Below are 21,744 nucleotides of genomic sequence, written 5' to 3'. Positions count from 1 at the left end.
TATATATATATATATATATATATATATATATATATTTGAAAAAAAATTATCAAACCTGATTGGCTTTTTGTTTTCATTTCCTTGAGATGATGACAATAATTATACTTGTTATAGTATATCTGTATTAGGCTTATCATATTTTAAATACTACATTCTTTATCTAATCCCTTAGAGATTTTCAAGAATTATAAGAGGATTTCATTCTTGAAAATCCCTTGAGGACTAGATATAGACTGTAGTGTTTAAAAATGTAATACGTCTAATAATGTCTCATGGCAAGTATAATCATGCTTTGCTAGCTTGTAAAAGGCATTCAAGCCCTAACCATTGATGATGAAAATAGTTTAACTAAAGAATTTTACATCAGACAAGATTATAAAAATGTTAGAACAGAAAACCCAGAATATGAAACAACACATGTAGATTGTATTTATTTCAGTACACCAGAACATAAGATAATTTTACAAATACTGAGATGTTACTTGTCCAGTACTTACTCTGTATGTGTAGAATACTTACCAGAATACTGACTACATCAGGAGGCAATTTTCCTAGTACACTGATCCCATTTACTTCATGAACTTCATCCCCAACATGTATCAAACCTAGACAACAGTTCATTAACAAAGAAATTATGAATTTTTAAAATACATGGGCTGTTGCTAAAACACACATGCTTTTCCAAACCTACTATACACAAATATAGAAATGCAACATTTCAACTCTCTAGCTAGGTCATCCTCAGATATAAGAAAATAACTAAACAGAAAAATGGTGGATGAAATTGTTTGTAATTTGACAAGAACTTTCGAAAAGTATGTAGTTTCAGAAAAATAAAAAGTATTTCATGTTGATTTTTTTCTACTATTTCTAATAAAAAATTTTTATTTATTGTAGTTATTTGCATTCAGACACTTAATAGTTCACCTGAAAGACGATTTTCATGTTAAGTATAAAAATACTTTTTGCATCTTACAGTTTTCACATTTCACTTGCATAATCTCTAGAGCCTTCTAAATGAATATCAAAATTTTTTAATGTAAATGTTTATATTTTATTTGCCATTTTCTATACCATATCACTAATTCTAGCTATTATCATAAACATTCAGTGCAATGAAATGTTAAGATTAAGAAATTTAAATATATACAAACCTTTTATCTCTTTTGTTTAATAATTTTAAAATATCTTCTTTGGGTCATATGCATAATTTCAAGTCTTTACATTTTCACAGATTTATTTTTAATGTTTTATTTTCCTTTCCAATCCTATATCTTTTATTATTTTTGTCACCATGCTTTAAAGAGTGTCCAATATAACGTTATCAATGGTTTAGCCTTTGACAAGACATGGTTTGCACTTGCCTTTTTAGGAAAAACTTTTTGAGCAAGGTAAAGCTTAGAATAATATTTAAAAATTCATTAAACCTTTCAAATATGAATTTTAAAACACAAATAATACATAATTAACTAAAACATAAAGGACGTAAATACAATTTAACTGTCTATCAAACTAGAAAAGCCTAGAGAAAACTAATGCTTAAGAACAGAATTTGAGCATGGGATCTATCAAGGGGAGAAAAAAATAATCTCCTTCATGGAATGTTAGTCCATTGTGATATGAAACTTAAATTTAGAACTCGACCTTGTATGGGTAGAAGCTCGTCTAGACTGTTGTTGAGGTACTATGACTAATCTTAATAGAAACAGAAGCCAAAGCTCAGATATTTTAACTGAACACATCACATGACAACCAAACTGAAAATTTAATTGTTTCATAGGTTTCCTCTGAAATAAAGGAGTAATAACTTGGGTAATACAACACTTTGAATTATAACGTATTTGATAATGCTAGTTTCATTAAGATACATTGATAGTAAAGTGGTTTAATTAAGTTTTGAATGTAACTCAGTAACAATTTTTGTGACATGTGCACAAAGGAATTTAGAGTGTACCAGATGTCAATGTGTTGAACTGTGATATATATATATATATATATATATATGTACATGTATGTGTGTGTGTGTGTGTGTGTGTGTGTGTGTGTGTGTGTGTGTGTGTTTATGTGCCAATGATGACAATGATAAATTAGCTTTAAAAACAGCCAAAAAACCAAATGTTTTCCTGATGCTCCTCAAACTCACACACCTAAACTCTAGTTGTGCCCTCACAGGATTTGTCCCACAGTTTGTGAAACACTGATGTATTGCACCTGCTTCTTTGCAAATGAAAAAAAAATTAAAACTAACAAAAAATATACATTAAAGCTATCGTTCAAAAATAATAATAAAAAAAAACTAGAAAAGCAACTTACCACTTCTATCAGCTGCCCCACCATGCATAATGCGTGCTATAACAATAGCTCCAGTTGCCTCATTGTACTTTATAGTTGCCCCCTGAAAAGTTTTAATAGAATCATTTGAAAAACAAAACAAAACGAGTTTATACAAAATAAAAAGAACAATGATATTTTATTAAGTAACATATTTACAACATCCTGATAGCCACATGCAGACTCAGATTTGTGTATGACTTATGATAATCTGAAACAGACCTTTAGCTTACCTTCGAGGAAGTTAATTAACCTAATCCAAGAAAACCTAAGAGGTATGAAGAGTCACTAAATCAGGAAGAAGTTAACTAACCCAATCCCTGGAACACACAACAGATACAACCAGTCAATTAACCTAGAAGAAGTTAACTAACCCAATCCCTGAAACACACAACAGATACAACCAGTCACTTAATCAGGAAGAAGTTAACTAACCCAATCCCTGGAACACACAACAGATACAACCAGTCAATTAATAAGGAAGAAGTTAACTAACCCAATCCCTGGAACACACAACAGATACAACCAGTCACTTAATCAGGAAGAAGTTAACTAACCCAATCCCTGGAACACACAACAGATACAACCAGTCACTTAATCAGGAAGAAGTTAACTAACCCAATCCCTGGAACACACAACAGATACAACCAGTCAATTAATAAGGAAGAAGTTAACTAACCCAATCCCTGGAACACACAACAGATACAACCAGTCACTTAATCAGGAAGAAGTTAATTACCCCAATCCCTAGAACACACAACAGATACAGTCAGTCACTTAATCAGGAAGAAGTTAACTAACCCAATTCCTGAAATGCTCAACAGATACAACCAATCAATCACCCAAAAAGAAGTTAATAAAAACCCAACCCCAGGAAAGAATTAGTGAATGACATCCTTGAATTCCAATATTTTCTAATAGCCTACATGTTTTTAGAAAACCATAACCAATGAAATTTATATAACTGTCTTTAAATAGTTACAGTATGAGTGTGATTTTGCACAGTATCTTTTATTTTTAGACTTACCAAAGGCTCATTACTTTTCACCAATTGAACAATTTTTACAGTATCCTCATCTTCATCAACTTCTGTAGGAACATCAGGTAGAACAGGAACAAATTCTTTTCTTGCTATCTGATCATGTGTTTGAAGAAGTCCCTAGCATAGACACACCAATATTTTTCATTATCTGGTTAAATGAATGTATAATTATGCTATCAACCCTACATGCACACATGGGAGGTCAAAATTCACATTATAATATTTTACAGAGTTACATTAAAAATTTAATTAAACTTTATTATTAATGTATGTCAATAAACTTGCCATCAAAATGTAGTTTATAATTCAATTTTTATCATTATATAAGTTTTAATTTCAAAACTTCCAAGAGAAATATTTAATTATATTCCATATCTTAATTTCTCTATCATGTAACACTTCTTTCCTCCAAATGGTCCATTTTAGACATTCTTGTCACACCTATATGATCTTCTGAGTTTGGCATAAATTACACACTTATAGTAGATGTATTGCTAAGACAAAGATAATTTACAGCTTCCAATCTTCTTACTTTCTAACATATCTAATCTTTCCAAATATGTCAATAATTCACTCTGAGTTATTTTAATTTACTAAATTTCTCACTAGGCTAGCTTGTTCTGAGGACAGTTTCTGAATTATATGATCTACAGTTTTATTGCTGCTACTGCTAAGATCACATCAATCAGCTAACATAATTACTGTAACCCACTTATAGTTTACATAGAAAGCCAGTTCAATTAAAATAGCCCACTTACAGTTTAGTTACAAAGCCAGTTAAATTACTATAACCCACTTACAGTTCAGTTAGAAAACCAGTTCAATTACAATAACCCACTTACAGTTTAGTTACAAAGCCAGTTAAATTACTATAACCCACTTACAGTTTAGTTAGAAAGCCAGTTCAATTACAATAACCACTTACAGTTTAGTTAGAAAGCCAGTTAAATTACTATAACCCACTAACAGTTTAGTTAGAAAGCCAGTTAAATTACTATAACCCACTTACAGTTTAGTTAGAAAGCCAGTTAAATTACTAGAACCCACTTACAGTTTAGTTAGAAAGCCAGCTAAATTACTATAACCCACTTACAGTTTAGTTAGAAAGCTTACATCATATGTTTAGGACATTAATTCATTTTGTGTGTTAATATTTTTTGTTTTAAATTGCAAATTGAAATTTAATAAAGATTTACATACTACAAAGAACCCTAGCAAAAAGAGGATTAAGTTTCAATGATACAATGCAAGAGTCTATACATAAGTACTGCTTTTCTTCTTTGTTATATGGTATTGTTATAAATTAAACTAAAATGTAAAAAATTGAAACTTAAGTTAAGTGAGAAATAATAAATGGAAAACATTTTTTCCATGAGGTGTGAGCATGAGCTGCTTGTGCATTATGTAATTTGATACTTTGTTTACTGTAACTTTGGTAATACTCTCTACAGGTGATTTATTGCTTTGTTATGATGGTTTTGTAATTCGACTTAGCTGAAAGAATGACAAAATTAAATGAACGCATCTGTGAGAAGGTTAGAGACCTAATGCTGTTAAGACAGATAATTGTAATTGTCAGTTACAATCTGCAGTCATTTAAAAAAAAATGTACTTTTATTTTAATTCATATTTTTAAACTTTTGTTACAGATGATTTTCCTACAGTTAGTGTTAGAGTACAGAAAATAAAAGAAAAGGTTTACTATATAATTTTACAAAAAAAAATTTTGGTTATTCATTTAGGAGGTTCTAGAGGTTATGCAAAATATGGAAAATGTAGGATGAAAAACGTTTTTATTGTTAACATGAATATCACTTTAGGCTTAGACTAGTCAGAGTCAGACTGACTTCATAAATTCACAGATAAAGCTTTAGTAAAAATACTTTATTAAAAATCTGATTTTTTGTCCACAACAGACTATTCATGTTTACTAAAAACTTGACAAAAATTGTGAAGATAAACATTGTAAACATTACTTCTCAAATACAAGGTCAGTTCAATGGATGGACCCCATACACTTTGGGTTAAAGCTAATTCAAGAGTAACAAGTTTAACAACAAATGAACATTGCTTACCATAGAGCATGAGTTTCAAGTATCAGCTGCCAATCAAATCATACTAATTAGAATGAAATTAATTATACATTTTCTGTGTTGCTGCTATTGATTGTACAACACAATGCATTATCATCATGCAATTAAACAACAAAAACACAAAAACAGTTAACTGTCATAATAAAGGAAAAATATATTCCACCACTTAAAGCATGTTGTTTCAGGCAATATTTAAATTCCCTGTAAGAGTGAGGCAGCCCTGATCAAAACAACATATTAGTCTCTATATATCACAGGTCTATAGGGATGATCCAGTCCTGATCAATACAAGATATCAGTCTATATATATCAGAGGTATGTAAGGGTGAACCAGCCATGGTCAATAAAACATATCGGTCTCTATATATCACAGAGGTCTGTAGAAGTGAGCCAGCCATGGTCAATAAAACATATCGGTCCCTATATATATATATATCACAGAGGTCTGTAGGGTTGAGCCAGCCATGGTCAATAAAACATATCGGTCTCTATATATCACAGAGGTCTGTAGAAGTGAGCCAGCCATGGTCAATAAAACATATCGGTCCCTATATATCACAGAGGTCTGTAGGGTTGAGCCAGCCATGGTCAAAAAAACATATCAATCTAAATATATCATAGAGGTATGTTAGGGTGAACCAACCCTGGTCAATAAAACATGCCAGTCTCTATAGGGATGAGCCAGCCCTGATCAATACAAGATATCGGTCTCTATATATCATAGAGGTATGTTAGGGTGAACCAACCCTGGTCAATAAAACATGCCAGTCTCTATAGGGATGAGCCAGCCCTGATCAATACAAGATATCGGTCTCTATATATCATAGAGGTATGTTAGGGTGAACCAACCCTGGTCAATAAAACATGCCAGTCTCTATAGGGATGAGCCAGCCCTGATCAATACAAGATATCGGTCTCTATATATCATAGAGGTCTATAGGGATGAGCCAGCCCTGGTCAATACAACATACCAGTCTCTATATATATATATATTATAGAGGTATGCAGGGATGAGCCAGCCCTGGTCAGTACAACATACCAGTCTCTATATATATTCTACATTTTTATTCTTTAACTAAAACACTAACACCTAATTTCTGACACACAAATTAAATACGTTTTACAAATAAAAAAATTGTAAAACACCACTGAAAGCTTCTGACACATCAGGAAGAAATTTAAATTTATATTAAATGATATAAATGATAATAACCCACAAAGGTAACTAAGTTTATATTATTATTATTTCTTAACCCTTTCAGGTGTTGAGTGCACACCTGCAAATCAAATTTCAAAATTTAAGTAACAATAATTATATTTCAACAATTTTTAATATAAAAAAAACATTTTAGAATTTATTGAAAGGTTCATTTGGTATTATTTGCTTGTATACAAAGCATTTATTCATGTTTTGAATTTTTCTGCCCATCCAAAAGCACAAGTTAAGATTTGAAAAGAAACTATCATCCCTTAAGCATATGTTCATGTGCTTTACCTTCTCTTTCATTAATTTCATTACTATAGCCTTTCATTCCACCCTTTTATGTCACATCCTGTGATTTGAACAGCTACTAATGAAGTTCAGATACAAAAATAGCTACAGACAAGCTATAAATACCATCACAAAGAGCAGGTTATAAATAATTCATATCACTATAGAGTACATAAATTGAGCAGTAATTTATGATTTCATGGGAAAATGACTAAAACAAGCACCTGCACTGCAACAGTGAACAAAAGAACATAATAGTAAGTTTAGAAGACCTGGGAACAAACTAAAAAACTGGGGAATTTTTTCAATTTCATTAAATATTCTTGTCATTCCTGAAAACATTTTAATGTTACATTATATCTGTTTGAAAGTTACAAAAAATTTCTTCTATAAAAAGACATCATGTAAGCATATTTTGGTTCAATGAGTTTAGGCAATGGGAAAATATTCCAAAGAATGAAATGCAAATCTTATTTTTTAAGATTTTTATTTATTCTAACATAGTCAAACAAGGAAAAGGTCAGGCTCTTGGTCATTGATAAATATTTTTTAATTTTTGTGGTGTTTTTTTTGTTATACAGCCAGTAGTGGTAACTACTAAAATCAGTAAAATAAATATTATTGAACACCAATAAAGTTGAAACTGATTGGAAATAAAAATTTAAACTTTCTGATGAATAATAAAACAAAATTGAAATTATAAGATAAAAGGATGCCTTACATAACATTTCTTTTAGAAAACCAATCAAATTTTATGAAGCTTTTAAGCAGAAGAAAAGTCTATTTAGTAAATTAGTTCTAAGTTTCATGTTATTTGGTTATTTCAACTATGAAATAGAAAGAAACAATGGTACTGAAACTTTTTCAGTACAAAAAGGATTATAGAAAATCTAAACTTTACATGTTCTTATGAAATTTTAGTTAAAATACTAATATTTCATGTATAATGCAAACAACAACAAAGATTTAAATTTTTTCTTTTTATGACATGAAACGAAGAAACTTGATGTTCACATGTAATTTCCATGTAATAATAATGCATTCTCTATTATAAGTAAATCCTTTGAGACTCCTGATAAACAATATATTATTTCACCAAACAGCAACAAATAAACCAGAAATTAGCTTAATTACATTTCATCAACTATGCATTACAATAAGCTTTCTGTCATTATAAAATAAAAATGACACCATTACCTACTTGGGCTTTTACGGATCACGTCACATTACCCTCAAGTGGCATAAGCATTTGCATGAGGTATCATAAAGCCCTTTAAATTATTCTAAAGATGCATAAATTAAACAATAAACACCTAAGACTTCCAACAACAAACCCTACTCTAGTAATACAAACCTTCACATGAGGATCTCGCAACAACTGACAAAGCTCTTGCTGATCTTTTGAAACTCCTTTTCTCAGCTCTTCAACTATCTAAACACAAATTCAGAAATGCTATGTAACTGAAAAATTTAAAATTCTGGTATTAAGAACAAACTGTTATATTCACATATTTTAGTACCTATACCTGTATGAGAAAATATAATAATGAAAACAAAAACTTAGTATTTGCCTTAAAAGTAATGGCTTTTGTTTTCTAAAGAAGGTTAATTTGCAGCTATACTCGATATGATATTTCATATTATTACACATGAAATGCAAAATCTCTTTAAACATTTTATAAGTTCAATGCATTTAATATTCTGTGAACAACACTATATAAACAAGAAGGAATCCTCAATAGCTGTGCCTATAATTAGATCTCAAATCGGTCAAGAGATGGAGCTACGAGCTAAAAGTTTGTACTTGAAAAAAAAACTCAGTCATTCTATGAGCCACTATGCTGCAGTTAAAAATTCAGTAATAAAAGTTTAGGATATATTTAGCTAGCTGTATATGTAAGCACACTTGTAATATTGTCTTGAATAACTTCAAAGCTTTGTTATCAAAGTCAGATACAGGGTTAAGTTAGCAGTTTCACACCTACATAACACAAATACATTTATTTTGATGGTCTAGCTATAAATATTACCTGGTTTCCTAAGAGAGAAGCATTTTGACTAGATGGCTTCCATCCTTTTCCTTTATGATTGGCTACTCGATTGTACACCTGGTTTAAATAAAACTAATGAGCCAAAATATTTTCTCCTTGAAGCTACTTCAAATGTAAGAAAATTCTAATATACATTATAAGAGATATTAAATAAACCAATTGTTATATCTACTTCTAAATTCAGCAGATAAAAAAAAAAATTGTGTTTCTACAACTCAAATGTTTAAAACAAGTTCAAAAAGAAAGTTAGTGATAATGTTTGTTGTTGTTGTTTTTATCATAGTTTGTTTGTGTTAGTGCGAAATCACGTATTGGGCTATCTGCACTCTGTCCACTATGGGACTAGAACCCTGTTTTTTGCATTGTAAGTCTGTAAATTTACCTCTGACCCAACAGGGAACATTAGTAACAACAGCACTGGTGGTTTAAAACCATTCTAAATAGCTAATTAAAACAAAATAGATAATTAATAATACTTAACAGGCCTATGTAAGACATAAAGCAAGTGTATGTAACTAACATAAACCTAAATCATGAGTTGCTAATATAACTGAATTGATATCTAACTGAAATACTTGTGTATCTAAGCAACATACATATATTTTCACTACTACTAAACTACTGAACATAACTGAAATACTTGTGTATCTAAGCAACATACATATATTTTCACTACTACTAAACTGCAGTACTAAAAAAATTATAACAACTATATTGATTAACCTTCAAAATAATACAATACGGTTTGTGTTAGAAAACATTACGTAAATGTGTCTAACATGTGTCTAACAAAACCAGAGGAACTAAGAATACACATAACATGATGAAAATACAGATTAAAACTACAGTGTCAAAATAATGCAATATCAAATATATTTACATTGTGGTATATAATACTAACTCCTGGAACTTAAAAATAATAGAGCAAATACTCAGAAATATGGCCTGGGCCTTTTTCTGAAACCACCACTCATAATCTAATGAACAGAAAACTCAATTCCCTAAATGGATGGATGTACCCAAATGCCCATATGTTAATGCCTTCCCTACTTATGTTAACAAATTTTAATTCTTCACCAAACTGTTACATAAGTACTACACATAGATTCAACTGAAAATTGAAGATTGCATTTTGTTCAGGCATCATATGAAACTGTCAAAGCTACATAATTATTAGCAAAACTAACTTTTGATCTGTAATTTAAGTGTATGTATCCATGAACACATGTGGACTTCCTATAGGACTGGTCACCCTTTATCATCTCCCTGCACCCCCAAATAATTGGTCACAAAATCTCCTCAGCTAACTTTAAAGTTTTTAGCTATGTGCCTAGCTTAAATAATAACTTCAGTTAAGACTGTTTTAACTCTTTCCACATAGATACCCTTTTCTGCATGTCACGAGGTTTTACTGAGTTATGTTCAAAATTTAATTAAACTACTTTATTTTCATGATATATGAATAATATTGTTATTACTCAGGCAAAGCATAATATTATAGCCTTCAATCTTATTTCGTTTCAGAGCCATAAACTAATAAATCAGACTTGTCCACCTGTTACATCTTCTCTTTCACAAATTCTTAATAGTCCTCTCTGATACTTTAATACTATATTATTTATAGCCAATACAAAGCCAAGGTTTTAATCTATCAAATGGCATGTTATATTACAATGTTTTCTGTACAGAGAATTTTCTATTTCTCTTCCAGTTCCCAATGAAAACACGTCGATGAGATTAGCTGGATTTTTAATGGCTCTTATTCCATAGTTAGAAAGCCAGACAAATTATTACATATTATTATTCTGTATTCTTAGGAACTTTATTTAATTCAATAAAAATTATTTAATGTAGTAGTACCATTAGTATAAAAAAGCAGGGTCAAATTTCATTGACAATCAACAGCAAAAAAAGGAGTCTCAGGTAAGAATTATATGTCTTTCTTTTCATGTGTATTCTTTATTTATTATAAAAGTAACTAAAATTTAAAAAAAAAATAAACTTTTTAGGTTAGATTAGTTAAAATAAAGAAAATTAACAATTATTAGAAAACATTTTCAGAAGATATGCTTGTGAGTACCCCATGCATTACATAATTCGATAGGGTAGTATGAGCTAAATGTTCACTGAGTCAGTTACAACTTGTATGGCAAAATTATTAGTTAGGTATGGTTAAAAAGACAATAAAACAACAAAATTTCATTTGAAATATGTGGATACTGTTATGAGCTTTAAGCAAATGTAGTTTCATGTTACAATCTGAAGTCATTTTAGAAAGAAAAAAAAAGAGTAATTTAGATTTATTTCATATTTTTTATGGTGGTTACGAGGTCAGTCAAATTGACCCACCACGTATAGATAGGGTAGAGAAAATAGCAGATAAAATATAAAGTTTACTGAAAACAAATGTTTCAAATGTATTTAGGAGGTTTTAGATATTATGCAAATGAAATTTGACAATTTTAAGATGAAGAAAAGTATTTTTTATCTTAACATAAAAAATCACCTTGCACTCAAAGTAGTCAACACTTTGACTCCATATGTTCACAGAGAAAGTTTTAGTGAAAATACTTCATAACAAACTAGGGAAAGTTTGCAAAATTTTGTAAAGATACACAAAACATATTATAAGTTACAGTATTGAAACTCTAAAGGTCAGTTTGGGGTCGCGAACTCGGGCCAACTAAACCAAGCCCATGGCGAGAAAATTAATTATTTCCTTTGAGTTATATATATATATATATTTACTGGTTTTTATATTCTCCCTCCACTTTAAGTCTCAAAATTGCCCTTTAAAATGTCTATTGTAGCACATAAGCTTCAACTTAATATTCAGGATATTAGTTGTTAGTCTTTGTTTACTGTAGTTATATGTTGAAGAAGGAACATGTATATTTTGATATGTTCATTAAATATGTTGTTATTTATCACTTCTGATTTTGTATTGTTCATCATCCGAGCAAATATACTCGCAAAATTCAATTTTATACACTTTAAAATTTCAGTAAACTTTTTTGTGTTTTTAATAAGATAAATTCAGATTTGTATTCAAGCTTTCATCTTTATTTGTCTCATAAATTGAGTCTGAATATAATGGTTAAGCCATGTGCAAGTTTTTTTATTAAACTCCTTATTAAATCGAAGCTAAAATGGCAAAATAATGCAAGTTCACTTACAAAAACAAGTGCCTGAAGTGGACGACTCTGTAACAATTCCCTTAAAAAAATTTTGTCCTCTTCTCGGCCTTGAACCTGGTCACTAAGCTGTTCTAATAATGACAGCAACCTTTGTATAGCTAAAAAAAAGTCAGTGAAGTGAATGTACGGCTTGTTTTTCAATTTCATCTTTCTACTGTTTGAACAAGCAGAAAAATATGAGTTAATTCTGGAACATGCATACTAATGGAATAATAATTTTATAAAAAGATAAAATGACCCTCAATTATAAATTGTAAGACTACATAAAAATCACATATTTAGAACAAACTGAATATAAGAATTAAGTAGAGGGAAAAAAAAAGAGAAATCTTGTAATTAATGCTTTGATATTAAAAAACTAAATAGTACTACATTAACAGCTGATTCCTGAATGTTAAAGGGGATTTTCAACAAAATAGCGCTTTATGGACACATCAGTTAAATGACCAGGTCAGATTTACTTAGCCAGAAATATCCCTAACCCTAATTTCAAACTACTGGCCAGGTAACCGGAACACAGTATCAACCAACTGAACAACCACTCTCAACCAAAAAACAAGATTGACTGCACAGTTAGAATGCATCCACAGTCGAAAGCATTTTCAGTGCCATATCATGGCTCAAACCTTGGACCTTCTGATCTACAGCTAGGTTAAACACTAGGCCACACCTAGTTGTTTGGCTACTTTTGGACTTTCTATGTTTTTAAATAAGCTCATACACCATGAGCAAATTCATATCAGAGCATTTTGTATGCTAAGCTATAACTGTCAGCATTCCAGTAACCATATTAATCATATTTTCTGCTTGCTTTGGATCACAGTCTTATTACAAGATGAGTCCTCACCCAATGAATCAAATTCCTGCAGGAATGGCATGATGGGTCAAAATCTGCTGTAATTTGACAGCAATCAGGGTACCATCAGTATTGTGTAAACCAATGATGTATTAAATTGCAAATACTACTTATCTCCCTCTCCCACACAACATATATATATATATATATGTATATAATATACACAAAATTTGGAATTTTTCTAACTTCTAAACTGGAACAGTACTATCTAGTCGTGGTCTGGTGCTAAATTCAGACTGAGGTGTTTGTTACTTTCTGTAAACTGTGCAGTCAAGGAACTTATCTACTGTTTCACAAGATTTCAGCTCTGTCTTGTGTATAGTGGACCACTTTGTGAATGTCACACAGAGCAGAGATATTTCTGTATTCCAGTGCCTATTGTCTGGTTGGTCAGTTACAGAAAGAATGTATATTGTGAAAGCAGTTTTAGCAATTTCACATCAGACTCAGGGTCGAAAATTAAAATTTTCCTACTCTGAAAACACATTTCTGATAGATACTTACCTCCAATCACATAATAGCTTTTCTCATTCATCACTGCCCTTCTATATGCACAGATATTTTGCTCGTCCACAAGCCTTGATACACCCACATACCCCATGTGTTTAATGTGGTACAGTTGCACTGTAGCATACAAATAATCATGCAACAACCCTCCATGAATGGGAGTGCAACACGCTCTCCTGTCACATCTGGCTCCATCTAAACTGTAAAACCCAACCTTCACTTCAAGATTAGACAAAAAAAAAAAAGCACTGCAAGTGTGGAGGTAGGGTGGGAAGTGTGAAAAAAGGTAAGTATCTATTGGAAATATATTTTCAGTATAGAAAAATGTTAACTTCCAATACAATACTTTCCCTCTTCTCTCATGACAGCTTGATCAATATTGATATGATGGAAAGACTGGTGCAAAATTTACCTAGATGAACATCCTTCAGAAAGTGTCTGAAGAATGCCCATGGAGTGTGACATTTCTTGATAGAGGAACACACCTGTGGAAGACTGCACCACATCTGAATCAGGTATACTTTTTGTCCGTTGTGAAAATATGTCACTAATTTGGGCCAAAAAGGAGCATATCAAATACTCAGTTGAATGTGCTAAATGGTGTAGAGTGGCTAGGATGCATCAGACCGTAATCCTTGGGTCAACTCCAGGTGGCATCGATTATTTATTTTCCAGTTCATGGTAGGAGGAGGGTTCCTACCATTTTCACCTCAAGAAAAGGAAACAGAAGGGAAAACAGGTTCTGTTCTGCCATCTTAGTCAGGGAACATGTGTGCACATCTAATATGCAATCAACACCAGGCCACCTGGGAACCTGACATCTGGAAGATGATAGAAAAAGGAAATGCAATTTGGTGGTTCACTCAAATCCAAAACCTGGTAGCCTTGTGAATTTATCATCTGGTCTGCAGTAGGATGAGGGCTCCCTAACAACCACAGGTTTGAGGACTTACGTTGGCTAGTCCAGCTCTAATCCAACAGCAGACCACCCAGGAACTGACATCCAGGCAGCAGTAGGATGAGGGTTCCAAGCCAGAAGGTGAACTGCATTTAAGTGGATTATCCCCAGTCCATAATCAGACAGTGTCGGGTATTTTTCTTCCAGTCACAGTAGGATGAGGGTTCACACCAACAGAACACTGAGCATGTTCAGGAGGATGTCTCCATGGTCCACCACCCTAGGAGCTTGTAAGAGGTAAGGACTCCCATACTCCACTTGAAGAGGGGAGGATAATGAAGTGGGGAGTCTGGAGGAATGCGACACTGGAGAAAGTGCAATGGGAGACCATGAAACTTTATTTTTTAAAAGGAGGTCAGTCCCAACTTATCCAACCAGAATAGAGTGCAGATTTATGAATTAGTATACCTGGACAGGCACCACTGACCACAGAGTAAAATTGTGCCACTGTAAAGAAATATAAAAACACCTACCTACTACAGTTGAACCTAGTTGTGGAGGATGACAACAGGCAGTATTCAGGTTCCCAATGGTGAGGAGATGGTCATATGATAGAGTTAATGTGAGATAAAGGTGTGTGCTGTTGTCCACACACCAGTCTGGATTACCTCGCTGAATGGGCAATGGAAGTGGGCAGCCAGGGAGAGGGTGAGGTGCTGAATCTGATGTAAATATACTGGAAAAAGACAATGGGAGACAGAAGACAAGGAAGTGCAAGCCAAACCCAACACCAAAAACTGGCAAATTAAAAATATCTCAGGTAGAGGGAGGGTTCCAATGGATAAAGTGGTAAGAATGAGAATCACGGAAAGAAGTCATTTAGGCAATATAGCAAAGGAGAGCACAGACAGGACAAAGACAACGACCCAGATTGGAATGGTGATAGAAATGGAAGGGAGAGAAATAGTTGTAAATGTGGTATCACATTCCAGAGCTGCCAACATAGGAGAAACATAAGTGCAGTGGTAAAGGATATGTGAAACATTGAGGGCAAAAAAAACATCCAACTTAACAGATGTGTCATGAGGGAGGAAGAAGGATAACCGAGTCCAATAAATCCTGAACAAGATTCCATTTATCATGCAATACCCACTAAAAGGCATGCAAGTGAGCATGACCCCAGGGAATGCGAGCTTTCATGGAAGCCCAAGTCCTCAAAAGAAAGAACCTTGCATGTGGTAAGAGGAAGGAGAGGATTGAGAGATCAGAATCAAGACCTCCATCAATCTTAACGGAAGAGGATAACGCTGGGCCCAACTGTGATAGGAGTTAAAGAACCATCTCAAGTGGATGATGTAGCATCCTTGAGAAGAATAGTCTGAAATATCTTGGAGAGATGCTGGCAGAGGAACCAAGGATGTAGCCAAGAAAAATAAGCACATCAACGTGGAATACATGAGGTAGCAAGAATCCTCCAACAACCCCTCAGGAGAGCTGTGGATAGCCACAAATATGAGATGGATAGAAAAGAGTTAATGCAGGAGGTTGATTAGGATCAAAGAAGATGGGAAATTTGGACCTTGGAAATACTTTACAGTAGGGGACAGATCCCCACATAGGAATCAAAAACTTCAAGGTCTGAGAGTCCATAAGCAGAAAATCTAAATGATGGTACACTAATTCATAAGTATCTCAGGAATGAGGGGTACAATAGTGCAATAAACAAATCTGCATGTACCCTGACCTTTGGAGAAGGTAAAAAAACTAGTTGATCTGAGGAAAGAGCAGAATTTAAGATGGAAGGAGAGGAATCATTAGACAGACAAGGGATATAGACAAAAGGTAACATACCTGTGACACCATATCTAGGTAGGCTAAAAATAGACTGGGAGCTTAAATAGTAAGAATTTTGGAATTCCATGGAAAAGGAAAGAGGAAGAAACAGACTATCCAAATAAGCATCTTCCTGAAGAGGTTTCTCAGAAAAAGGAAAATCTGGTCTGCAATCAGGAGATGCAGCAGACCACATAATAGACCACATTGTACAAAAAAAAACGATATCTCTTCAGCAGAAAGCATGAAGCTGAAGACTATGAAATTACAGGTTGAAATGCAGTGGCAGTATGAACAACAGTAGTAGTTATTGTGAATTGAAATTCTGCAAGTAAAATTCAACTGAGAGTGGATCATGAAATATCAACCTATAATATTGAGTTTCACTGTAAAAACAAATACAAATTGTTGAGAAAAAGTAGAAACAACTGAGAAAGTTGTTTAACAAGTTAAACTGTTAATGCAAAATACTAAACAAACGTGATCAAAATTTTGAAACATTTGCACTCTACTGTGCCAAATCAAGAAGTGAAGACTGGGTTCTACAGCATAGAGGGAACCAGTTGTGAAAGAAGTGTATGTCATGCTCCTATTAGTGGAGGGTTGTCTTAGGATTATTTGCATGCTACAATGCAGGCGTACCATATTAAACATGCGGAAGAGGTGGGAGTATGAAGGCTAGTGGCAAGTGAAAAATTTTTGCATATACAGGGCAGCATTGAATGAGAAAAGCTATTATGTAAAAGGAGGTAAGGTGTCGTATATGAATATTATTTTCCCATATACCCATCAGCGATTCAACTCATAAACATTTACTCGCTACCACTAAAATCTACCCTCTGCATACAGTACATAAGAAAAACCTTGCACAGTTTATTTAAAATAAATTAATTTGACTCACAACAGTTACCTTCGGACTAGCTTAATTAAAAACTTGCTTCTAAGAACAAAAAAATGAAAACTATCAACAGCATGGACAACAACAGCTAATACATTCTCATGAAATTAAAATGTATCCTTGACTATGTGTACACTTACAGACTAGCATTGTATTTAATGCAAACACAATCCCCCAATATACTTTCCTTATTTCTCACTTGTCTCAATCACTGAACTATTACAAAGCAAGTGTAGACTCTGTAATGACAATCAACTTAGTGCAAATAATCAATTTAATGTGAGCTTACCAACAAATTTAAAATAAAAAAACTGTGCTATTCTTGATGTTAATTTCTCAAAAGTCAAAATTACTAAACATCTTAAAACATTTTGACCAAAATATGAATTGCTGATAATGAACATGCTTAGATAACTTTCCAAGTAAACTGAATTTTTGTATAATCACATTTTAGAAGACTTCCTACCTCGTTCACTACTGTTTCCATTCTGGTTTCCCCCCACTGCCATGGTAATTCTGTTTCTCCAACAACATTGATGTCAAACTTGTGTGATTTTCTTCTAAACAATAAGCAACAAATCAGTAACAATTTCAATGTCATAATTAAAATGCAAAAAACTTGATTTCAATTTTACTGAATACAGTTTCCTTTAGCTTTTCAAATTTTTTTGACATCACTTCCCCAAATTAATTTTTTTTGTCACTTTAAATTTTTTGAGACATATGTTCCAAGTCAATTTAATATGTTGACAAATGTTCATGCTTTATATATGTAGTATGTATAGGAGTTAGTATGTATATATATATTGCTGTAAGTACACAAAATTCAATCTTTTTAACCTAACAAACATTTATTTACATTAATTCAAGTTTTACAGTGTTAAAAAATTTTTAATTATTTGAATTACTGGTTCTATGATTCTTGTATGTACTTCAGTATAAACTCTGATGTAAAAATTCTGAAAAAGAATAGTCTATTTTCTCCCACTCGGTAACAATTAAAACATCAATGTGGATTTTCTTACAAGGCATTTCATCTTTTTCACCCAGAAAATCAGACAGTATTGAACTTTTTGAAGAGTTTGTGGTACATAGATTTTTACATTTGTAACCAATATTCATCAATCTGAATCAAGAACAAAACTAATTATTGTAAAAAGCTGGCAATCAACTTTACATCCTACAATGATGACAACACACTTTCAAGTTCATATTTTCCTGTGAGCACCTTTAACATGTTGAGAGTACACCTACATATTAAATTTCTAAATTCAAGCTAAAATTTTAAATCTATTTACATAGTTTTTAAACTCCCAAATATTTTAGAAACCATATTTTGTTATTTTGTATCACTTGTTTAGAGTAGTTTATGAAGAAAAATGGATTTTTCATTTCTGCGTAATTCAAATGAGATTGTCAGTTCATTTTATAAGGTGCTGTTTAAACCTCATTTGTATTATTATACTGTGTTTAGTTTTGGCCCCCTTATTTAAGAAAGAGCAATAACTATTTGGAGAGTATTAAAAGAAGAGAATTATTCCAGATTTGGGAAGATTATTATATGAAAGACAGAAACCTCTTGATATTTTTTAGTAAAGCAAACACCTTAATGGGGACATACTTGAAAGTTTAAGATCATTAGAGGCTTGAAATCCACAAATCCAAATAATGTTTCTACAAAAAACTATGCAGACAATAGTAGAAAGCCAAACCTTAAGATATGAAAATCTCAGACATGACTACAGTTAAGGCAGTGTTGTTCCTTTTCTGATAGGGTGGTCAGCCTATGGAATAGTTTGCCTTCAAGTGTGGTCGAACCTGCAACAGTGAAGGAGTTAAAGAAGAGACTAGATATGCATTTTAGAGATGAGAACTGGATACATGAGTGACAGAGAAAAATTGGACAACCTATATGAACAAACTGTTATCTCTTGAAATTAGAAATAATACTTTAATTGTATTTTATGAGCTAACCAACTGGCACTGTACAGAATACACTCCACAACAGATGCTTTCATTCAAACTCCAGAAGGCTTAAACTATTTTTAATTCTGATATCACTTTTGTTTCTTTCTTCTTTTTTTTCTTGTTTTATAAGTCTACAATTCAGAACAAAAATTATGAGGAGTACAAGTTACAAAAGTGTTTGCTAGTGGAATTCAAGATCTGGATGTCCTATTCACAAATTTTTATCATTTGTCTTATTTATGTAAAACAATATACATAAAAGAAGACCCCTTAACAGACTTTAATCTCAACTTTGGGCCAGATGAAGATTATAATGGGTAATGTCAAGATATTCATTATATGTTGTTACCGGTACTGGTAGTAACTGTAGTACTGTTCTCGTGGTGCATCAAAATTCAGACAATGGATTCACTATTTAAGTTTTGATTTATAAATTTTTATTTAAGATGGCTCAAGTAACCCAGATAAACAAAACTTTAAAACTACACAGTTCCATTGCTCCAACAGGTGGAATGAGATCTGCATAAAGAACTCCAATTCCTAAGCTTTTTTTTTGTTACAATTACATTCATATCCAAAAATTTTTGGATAACACAGAAAGAAATGTATGGCACACTAACATTTCTTGTATACTATAGAACATAAGTGGTTTAATTAATTTTAAGTAAAAATGAATTTAATCATCTACATTCTACAACATATCATTATCAAATTGGAAACTCTGGCACCAAAGTACATATGATATCTATGACTTAGGTAAAGAAAACAAAACAACGCTAAAAATTAGTAATAAAAATATTTGTGTACAGGTTTGTCTATAGTATACGTTTGAAGGAAAGAAGCAAGTGCAAAGTAGTGACCCTAACTTTGTAAGCAAATAACTGGTAACTTGACCATCTATGGCCTACACGCCGACTAGACAGTGGTACTACTACTACAACAGTACAAGTAACATGATTAACGTTACTAACAGTTACAAGTTATGACGTTATGTTACTGCACTTAGTAATACTAATACGTGATAGCAATTCTAATATTTGTGTTGGTTGTACATCGGAGAAAAAAAAATCATAATTAACAGTGATAATATAACAGCATACTTAACTGTAACACAACATTTCATACCTCAATATTTACTATTCAGGTCGACACCACGCTACAAAAATATAAACTACCCCAATGAGTTAACCAACCCTATCATTTACAGTTTGAGTTTATCCCACAAAAGCTTGGCTGTGACAGAAAACGCCCTCTGAAAAACGTAATTTAGGACTTATTCGTTATTAATTATACAGTGTTTCTATACTTTGTATAATCACTTTCGTGTTTTTCTTTATGATTAGATTACGTTTTCCGAAAAATGAATCGATTATTGAGAAAATAAATTAATAACCCTGAAACAAGTCGTGAAACTACCATTGTTTATTCAAAACTCTGGTATTTTCTTTTTATTTCGAACATTTTCTATATTTTACTACGAGTAAAACATATTTAGTTAATTTTTATCATTATATAGGGAAAGATGAATTTTAAAACTTATGAAAATTACAAAGTAGCATACACAAATTAGAGTGCGGCGTTTTTCGGATGTTGAGCTTACCTCAGTGTCTTGTCCAACAGGTTCAGAGTGACACACCAGAAAGAAATATCCAGAGCAAAGTTCCAGATCAGGGTACAGGGGGGAACATGATACCTTAACTCAGGGATTCTCAACTTTTCCTCCATCATTCACCCCCTCGGCTTGATGTATTTCTCCATTTACCCCTTTACTTCCATACAAAAAATTCATAGCCATCATAAAGGGACAGAAAAACAAAAAGGTCAGAAAAAAATATATTATTCAGGTTTTGAACAAAAATAGCAATATACATTCGTATCACCAAAAATAAAGAAAATAAAACATTCTTTTTTAAAGAAAAAATTATACAGTCCATTTTTATCATAAAAAATAAAACCAAACAGAAACACCAGAAACATTATCAGTGGGAACACTGCTGATTCACTGAGTCAATCAGTTTGTTTATGCGAGGAGCTGTTGATGACAATGCTACTCTCATATCGTCATCGGCTTTCAATCGGTTCCTGGCCTTTGTCTTCATTGCTACTAAACCCCCTGCCATGTAATTTTTTTACCCCAAAGGGTAAATTTACCCCTGGTTGAGAATTACTGCCTTAACTATACTTGTGAAGTCCCCTGGTGGAACAGTGGTAAGTCTGTGGACTCAATTGCCCATGGTGGACACAGCAGATAGTCCAGTGTGGCTTTGCTCGAAAAAACAAACAAAACTTGTGAAAATTTTGAAAAGGCTCCCTTAATTAATTTACCCATATGCTCCACATGACATGATGGATTAGTTAGCACATGACCAATTTCTAGATGCCACAACAGGTGAGTATATGAGAATTAGAATGAAGCAGAGTAGGTGTACATCTTTAAAGGAAGCTCTCCAGTTGATGATGGAACTTGAATCCATTTATTTCGCACATAACTATTGATACGACAGCGGAGGTAACGTGACGCTAGTAACACGTCATGCGCTTCTAGAACGTTCATGAAATCTCGAGAGGCTACTAGATA

General features: G+C 32.5%; 1 protein-coding gene across 5 annotated transcripts in view; it reads right to left on the bottom strand.

Moving 5' to 3' along the window:
* The window catches only part of LOC106475335 (MAGUK p55 subfamily member 7-like), a 39,891-nt gene extending 19,498 nt beyond the window's left edge, over positions 1-20,393 (bottom strand). For 3 of the 5 annotated variants that reach the window (XM_022380632.1, XM_022380651.1, XM_022380648.1), the window contains exons 1-9: positions 20,292-20,393; positions 18,911-19,016; positions 17,665-17,758; positions 12,186-12,304; positions 8,989-9,066; positions 8,313-8,390; positions 3,359-3,490; positions 2,314-2,395; positions 520-605 (exon numbers count right to left, since the gene is read on the bottom strand). In XM_022380632.1, coding sequence (XP_022236340.1) covers positions 520-605; positions 2,314-2,395; positions 3,359-3,490; positions 8,313-8,390; positions 8,989-9,066; positions 12,186-12,304; positions 17,665-17,707 — 618 coding nt within the window. In that variant the 5' untranslated portion in view covers positions 17,708-17,758; positions 18,911-19,016; positions 20,292-20,393. Of the gene's footprint in view, positions 1-519; positions 606-2,313; positions 2,396-3,358; positions 3,491-8,312; positions 8,391-8,988; positions 9,067-12,185; positions 12,305-17,664; positions 17,759-18,819; positions 19,017-20,271 lie in introns of all 5 variants that reach the window. The other 2 variants (XM_022380641.1, XM_022380637.1) reach the window with 2 other exon arrangements.
* Between the last annotated feature and the right edge of the window lie 1,351 nt (positions 20,394-21,744).

The sequence above is a fragment of the Limulus polyphemus genome, unplaced genomic scaffold (genome assembly GCF_000517525.1).
Source record: "Limulus polyphemus unplaced genomic scaffold, Limulus_polyphemus-2.1.2 Scaffold146, whole genome shotgun sequence".
NCBI lineage: Eukaryota > Metazoa > Arthropoda > Merostomata > Xiphosura > Limulidae > Limulus > Limulus polyphemus.
This window is presented reverse-complemented; position numbering and strand designations above follow the sequence as displayed.